Below are 6991 nucleotides of genomic sequence, written 5' to 3' on the forward strand. Positions count from 1 at the left end.
TGGCTGAGCCGGGATGCTTGGCAGGGCAGCTCTGGCTTGGCTGAACTTCTGCAGGAACCTCATCCAAGGTCCTTCCTGCTCATGGATGGAGCCCGGGCTGGGAGGAAACCTGCCCAAAAATATCCCTCATCCCAGCCCCGAAACATCCCTTATCCCTGCTGTCAAACTCCCCTCATCCCTGCTGGAAAATATCCCTTATCCCTGCTATCAAAAATCCCTCATACTTGCCCCAAAACATCCCTTATCCCTGCTGTCAAACTCCCCTTATCCCTGCCCCAAAACGTCCTTCGTCCCTGCTGGAAAATATCCCTCATCTCTGCCCAAAAACTTCCCTTATCCCCGCCCCAAAACACCCCTCATCCCTGCTGGAAAATATCTCTTATCCCTGCTGGAAAATATCGATTATCCCTGCTATCAAAAATCCCTCATCCTTGCCCCAAAACTTCCCTCATCCCTGCTGTCAAACACCCCTCATCCCTGCTGGAAAATATCCCTCATCGTGCTGTCAAAAATCTCTTATCCCTGCCCCAAAACATCCTTCATCCCTGCCCCAGAACATCCTTCATCCCTGCTGGAAAACATCCCTCATCCCTGCCCCAAAACACCTCTCATCCAGCTGTCAAACACCCCTCATCCCAGCTGGAAAATATTCCAGTCCAGGCCTCCAGGCCATTTCCTTTCTCCTGATCATCCCAGTAAATTTTTTGGGTTGATTCCCTGCCCTCATAAAGGATTTTATTTATGGCACCACCTGCTGATTTCTTGCCTTATGTGATGGGAGAGTGAGTTTAGAAGGCAACCTCGAGCTGTTTATAATTAATTAGGGGCCAGTAATTAAGTCCTTTCTCATTTTTTGCCATTCCATTTTCTGCAGGCTTGTTAAATTCTTTTCCATATGCTGTTGGAAGATTTATTTTTTTCCCGGGTTTTGCCACTTCCCAGCTGGTGAAATTATAATGAAATGGTGAGAAAAAGGCCAGGAAGCAGCTCCTTAATTTAGTGCTGGTTTTAGCAAGGCTGAGGTCGTGAGCAGGGCTGGCTCATCCCTCATCCCTGCTGAACATGGAGCTCACAAATCCTTCCCAAAGGGAAAACCCTTCAGGAGTGGCTCAAATAAAGATATTTGAGATATTATGGTTGATGGAGAGGTGACCTGACTCCCCCAGAACCTTTGGAATAGGGGAATGATTCCCATTTCTGGAAATAATTAGGAAATAAGCTGGATGTTTCCCCACTGATTCCTTTCAGGGAGTAGAAAAATGTTTTTCGAACACATCTCTCAAAGGATTTTTTTCAACTTTTCCACTCAGGCCAAGCCCCCAGTGCTAAAACTGCCAATGTAGGAGAAATATTTTTATTTCCAGGTGAAGGATTTTAATTTTAAAAGGGCATTTTTTGAGAAAAAGCCATTCCCACCTCCCCTGGATATTTTTTAATGGCAATTTACAATCAAAATTAAGCCCCAGACAATTTTCCTGAGGCCTTTGCAGGTTTTTGTGCTGATCTCTTCTCTTATCCCCTGGGATTTTCCACAACCCAGCTGTCAGGAGTAAGCACAAGGCAGCAAAGGGATAAACACCTCAATCAGTGAAATCAAAAGGCAGTTTAGTGAAACAAAAACAATGAAAAAGAGAGAGAAACAAGTGAGAAGGCAGAGAAAAAAAAAGGGAATTTCATCTGAATCCCCCATTTATCTGAATGCAACAGGAAAAGATCAATTCATGCGTGAGGTCAGACATAAAAAGAGACATTTAAGACTTTAACTCTCCAGGACTCCAGGAGCTGGAGAGTCCCAGAGGGAGGAGGTTTCTGACATCCCACCCCATGCAGGTCTGCAGGAAAGCCGGGAGAAGCCAGCAGGGAGCAGGCAGCCGCGCTGGGGCCTGCCCAGGAGCAGGGACGGCCAGGAGGACACCCCGGCCAGGGGGAGCATGCCCGGGGTAAGGGGCTGAGGGCTCCTCAGGGGCTCCTTGTCCCTCCCTGGGGCAGAGCCTGAGGCGCTCCCCGTGCTCCCCATGTCCCCTCCGGTGGGCACGGAGCTGCTCCGGCGTCCCCAGGGAGTCCCAGAGGGTTCCCAGAGCAAAGGTGGTTTCTCAGCAGGTCTTGGAGCAGGTGCTGAGTGAGCTGCAGCCCCTCTGCACCTCGGAGCAGCAATTCCTGCAGGAATTCTTCTGCCTCGGCTGTGGCTCCGTGGAGCTGGAGGTGAGGGTGAGCACCGTGTCCTCTGCAGGCCCATTATCCATTATCCGTGGGGTACCTGGGCTCTGCTGGGCTCTCATCCTCCAGGAACCAGCAGTGGGGAAGCTTTGGAGGAGAATTAAATGGAATTTCATTCACAGCTCCAGGAAAATCAGGGGTCCCCAAGCATTAAACAAGAGGCAGCAGAAATAAATCCAGAGCTCATTTTCCTGGCTGAGGGAGGGCAGACAAATCATCATTTGGTGGGTTTAGCTGGGATGTTGGGAAGGAATTCCTCCCTGTGAGGGGGGAGGTGCTGGGATAGAATTCCCAGAGCAGCTGTGGCTGCTCCATCCCTGGAAGTGCCCAAGGCCAGTTTGGACAGAGCCTGGAGCAGCCTGGGACAGTGGGAGGTGTCCCTGCCCAGGGCAGGGGGTTTGGGGCCCATCCCAAACCACTCTGGGATCCTTTGATAATTTCCACTCTAATCTTTTTTCAGGGATCTGCCACTAAGGCAGGAGAGCCCACGGCAGCTCCAGAGGACCCTCCTCGCACCAAGAGCCAGAGCCAGTACGTGGGGATGGGATACCCTGGGTCCTCTGACAGGACACAGACTGAAGTGTCCCCTCCCAGTTAATTCCTCACCTTTCCCACGATGTGGTTTGGTTTTTAAGGTCAGAAGAAGCCACAACCCAACTGCTGAGTGAGATCTTCAGCTGCCTGGAGCCGGAGCTGAGGGCATTTCTGGATGTCTGCAGCAAGGTTCAGCCCCTGGGCTGCCTGCAGGTCCTGGTGACCCTGAGTGACTCCGTGCTGGGGACCTGGGGCCCTTGCTCAGCTCCCCCCTCGTCCTTCCTCCACACCCTCCTGGGGAACGTGCTGCTCCTGGCCAAGAGCAACTTCAACAAATGCATCGTGAGTGTCCATGATGGGAGGGAGCCCACACACCTGAGGGGTGTTTGACCTCTTCCAGAACCTTCCAAACAGAACCACGGAGGCTGGAGAAGGCCTCCACAATCACCGAGTCCAAGCTGTGCCTGATCCCCAGCTTGTCCCCAGCCCAGAGCTCTGGGTGCCACATCCAGGTGTTCCTGGGACACCTCCAGGGATGGGCACCCCAAAGCTCCCTGGGCAATGGCACAGCTCGGTGTCAGCCTCAAACAGGGAGTGTCCCATCCCTTGGGATTGCAGAAGGCATTGTAAATGGCAAAGCCTTCCCAATCCCAGTTCCTGGCCTTGTTTCCTGGCCTGTGCTCCTCCAGGTGAGGTCAGATCTGAGGGTGCCACCTCTGTGTCATTCTCAGGGGACTTTGTGCAAGGAGATGGAGGAGGCCAAGCCTGCCAGCAGGACCAGAGGGGGGATCCTGCCCTGTGTCAGCCGCTTCCAGGAGCTGGTGGCCCTCTCTGAGGAGATGTTCCAGACATCCCAGCGCCGGGGGGAGCTGGACAGGGCCCAGCTCAGGCTGGCCAGCAGCATCTTCAGCAGCAGTGAGTGCCAAGGAGATGTCCCCCTGCAGCTGCAGGAGTGACCAGCTGGGCCACCAGGGCAGGGAGGGCTGCCTGGCCCTGGCACTGAAATCTCTCTGCACCTCCCAGGTGTGGCAGGGTGGGAGCTGCCTGTTCCCTGAGCCTGCACCTCAAACCCCTGTCCCCAAGCAAGGTCCTGGGAGCACCAGGCACATTCTGGGTGTTCTGTCACAGGGGGATGGCCCCGGGGGTGACAGGGCTCAGCTTACACACAGGGGCTCAGCTTTGGATCCAGTTTCAACATCTCCTGCCCCACTGTGGAGGGAGAGCTCCTCATGGATCAGTCTCCTCTTACAAGGTTTTGGGAACCAGAAAAACTCCCCCAAAACCACCAAGGGGTGTTGGTAGGGAGAGAGGGGTTGGGAGAGTGGGGTGGGCAGCTTCCAGTAGATCCCTGTGTTGTCCCAGCTGGAGCCCTCAGCTTCCTGTCATTGGAAATATTCTGTTTTCCTGCCTGGAGAGGACCTGAGGGGCTGCAGAATTCCCAGCTCTGACCACAGATCACGAGGTGGTGCAGAGGGACAGCTCCCATCCGTGGGTGAGCCTGGGGTGACTCACTGATAAATCCATGGGCATGGACAACAACCCATGGAGCATGCCAGGCTCCAGGAATGCTGGCAGGGAAGCAGGCCAGGCAGGGAATCACGGACAGGGGTCAGGATTTGTGTTATAATGACTCCCTCTGAAGTCAGATGGTTCAAATGAGCCATCCCAAGGGCACATCCCTCCTGAGAGCCTGCAGGGGCTTCTCTCCACACCTGATTCCCTCCTTCCTTCCCAGTCAGCAGCCTCTCCTCAGCCAACCTGAAGGTGAACGTGGATATGGTGATGATGGAAAACTTCCACCACATCCACACCTTCCTGTGCCAAAGGAACATCCCCTGCCTGGAGGGCAGGAAGGGAGAAGCCAAGCGGAGGTGCAGGGAGCACATGGAGAAGTACATCACCACGTGCGTGGGCCAGCCCCTGGAGAGGCTCAAGGTGAGCACAGGGCCTGGCCTGGGCCTCCAAGGGCTCTTCCCAAAACTCTGCATTAACTGGTGTTCAAATCTCCCTGCCCTGAATCCAGTCTGGGATTCTCTTACTTTGTTGTCACAGGATATGAGAGCACATGGATTTCATTCTGCTCAGGGATTCCCAAAATCCTGGCATGGCCTTCTCCAGCTCTCCTTGTCTGAGCACAGACACTAAGAGGGGTGTGAATAGTGCAGGAGCCCATTCCTGTTTCTTGGAACAGAAGAACATTTAGAAATCTGTACATTTAGGAACTCTAAATTCTTAGGATTTAGGATATTTCTCCCAGTGCAAACTTCACTGCTTGGATGAGATTCTGTAGCTCCCTGTCCAGTCACATCCCGAAAGCTCCAGTGGTGGGACTCCATCACATCCCTGGGCAGGTTTGATGGATCATCCCAGCTTGTTCTCTCTGGGAAAGTTCCTGAAATCCAGACAATGTGCTCAGCCCTCCTTTCCCCCAGGGAAGCCTTTCCCACTCCCTCCTCTGACAATCCAAACCATGTCTGGGCTTTTTCCTTCTCCTGCTGCCTTGTCCTCGTGCCCGTTTCCAAACGGTGAACAAAGACACGGGGGGCAGAATTCCAAAGCATTGCTGGGGAGCTTGTTCCCAGTTTGCTCCCAGTTTGTTCCAAGTTTGCTCCCAGTTTGTTCCCACTTTGTTCCCAGTTTGTTCCAAGTTTGCTCCCAGTTCGCTCCTGGTTCACTCCCAGTTTGTTCCCAGTTTGCTCCATTTGTTCCCACCTTGTTCCGAGTTTGTTCCCAGTTTGCTCCATTTGTTCCCAGTGTGTTCCCAGTTTGCTCCCAGTTTGCTCCCAGTTTGCTCCCAGTTTGTTCCCAGCTTGTTCCCAGTTTGTTCCCAGTTTGCTCCCAGTTTGTTCCCAGTTTGTTCCCAGCTTGTTCCCAGTTTGTTCCCAGTTTGCTCCCAGTTTGTTCCCAGTTTGCTCCCAGGTTTTTCCCAGTTTGTTCACAGCTTGTTCCCAGTCTGTTCCCAGTTTGCTCCATTTGTTCCCAGTGTGTTCCCAGTTTATTCCCAGTTTATTCCCAGTTTGCTCCTATTTTGTTCCAAATTTGTTCCCAATTTGTTCCCAGTTTGCTCCCAGTTTGCTCCCAGTTTGCTCCCAGTTTGTTCCCACTTTACTCCCATCCCCACTCCGGTTGCGTGCCGGTATCTGGCAGATCCCAGCTCTTTTTTCACAGCTGCCTGGGCTGATCCATCCAGCACTTCCCAAGTGGCTGCTCTGTTAACTGAGCTAAGAGCATCTGGCTCTGCTAACTCAAACAGACATTCCCTCCTTCCCGAGGCTGCAGCTCTTCCACTCCTTCCCTCTCCCTAAAATGTCTCGCAGATGGAGCTCAGCTGGAATTATTTATGGGACCTGTTACTTCCAATTTGTTTCCAGTCCTTGCTGTCAAACATTTGTTGGCTTGGCTGGAAAATCAGCTCCGTGTCTTGCACTACCTGAGCTCTGCTATAGCTTCAAATCCTCCCTTTTCCAAGGGAAAAGATCATTTTATTGCTCGCAACAAAGTGAGTGGGATATGAGAGCACCTGAAAAATCCTGGCAGGCCTTCTCCAGCTCTCCCAGTTTCTCTTCACCAAGAGGAGGGGCAAAGAGGTGTAAGTAATGCAGAGGCCAATTCCTGGTTCTTGGAAACAATTCATACATTTAGGAACTCTAAATCCTTGGGATTTAGGGTATTTCTCCACAGACAAGTCCCTTCCATTTCCAACACCCAAGATGTAATGAGCTGTAGACTGACCATGAGGATGAAGGAAGGGATTATTCCCTTGTTTTACAGCAGATGTGGAGTGTCCTGTCCAGCTCTGGCAGAGATGTCAGGAGAACGGAGAAAATTCAGGTTTTGCTTTACACCTCTGCAGGTTCTGGGATCCCCCTTCCCCACCTCTGGCTCCAGACCCTCTGTGGGAAGAAAATTGAGGGGAGCACCAAGGAACTGGAGGGATTTCCTAGCAGTCCCATTGCTCCATGGGCCTGCAACCCTTAGGGATGCTGCTTGTTGAGCAGGGAGGGGAGAGAACCATGAAATTCCCTAAGTTCTGCTTCCCTGGAGGATAAAGATCTCCAGCACTTCATTTAACATCCTTAAATTCTTCATTTCAACTGAATCAGACATGGGAACTGAGGGCAGTGCTCAGGTGTCAGCCCTGGTGCAGGAATCCACCTCAGGATGGCTCCTCATGGAATGTCCCCTTCCCTTCCCTTCCCTTCCCTTCCCTTCCCTTCCCTTCCCTTCCCTTCCCTTCCCT

The 6991-nt window shown here is 52.5% G+C and overlaps 1 protein-coding gene across 1 annotated transcript in view; it reads left to right on the plus strand.

Annotated features, from left to right (window-relative positions):
* The window catches only part of LOC102044425 (exocyst complex component 1-like), a gene marked incomplete at its 3' end in the record, with an annotated part of 17582 nt that overhangs the window by 9680 nt on the left and 911 nt on the right, over nt 1-6991 (plus strand). The window contains exons 7-12 of the mRNA XM_031063434.1: nt 1831-1940; nt 2101-2202; nt 2678-2748; nt 2853-3093; nt 3483-3666; nt 4487-4686. Of these exons, the coding sequence (XP_030919294.1) occupies nt 1831-1940; nt 2101-2202; nt 2678-2748; nt 2853-3093; nt 3483-3666; nt 4487-4686 (908 nt within the window). The remainder of the gene's footprint in view (nt 1-1830; nt 1941-2100; nt 2203-2677; nt 2749-2852; nt 3094-3482; nt 3667-4486; nt 4687-6991) is intronic.

The sequence above is a fragment of the Geospiza fortis genome, unplaced genomic scaffold, assembly GCF_000277835.1.
Source record: "Geospiza fortis unplaced genomic scaffold, GeoFor_1.0 scaffold412, whole genome shotgun sequence".
Classification (NCBI taxonomy): domain Eukaryota; kingdom Metazoa; phylum Chordata; class Aves; order Passeriformes; family Thraupidae; genus Geospiza; species Geospiza fortis.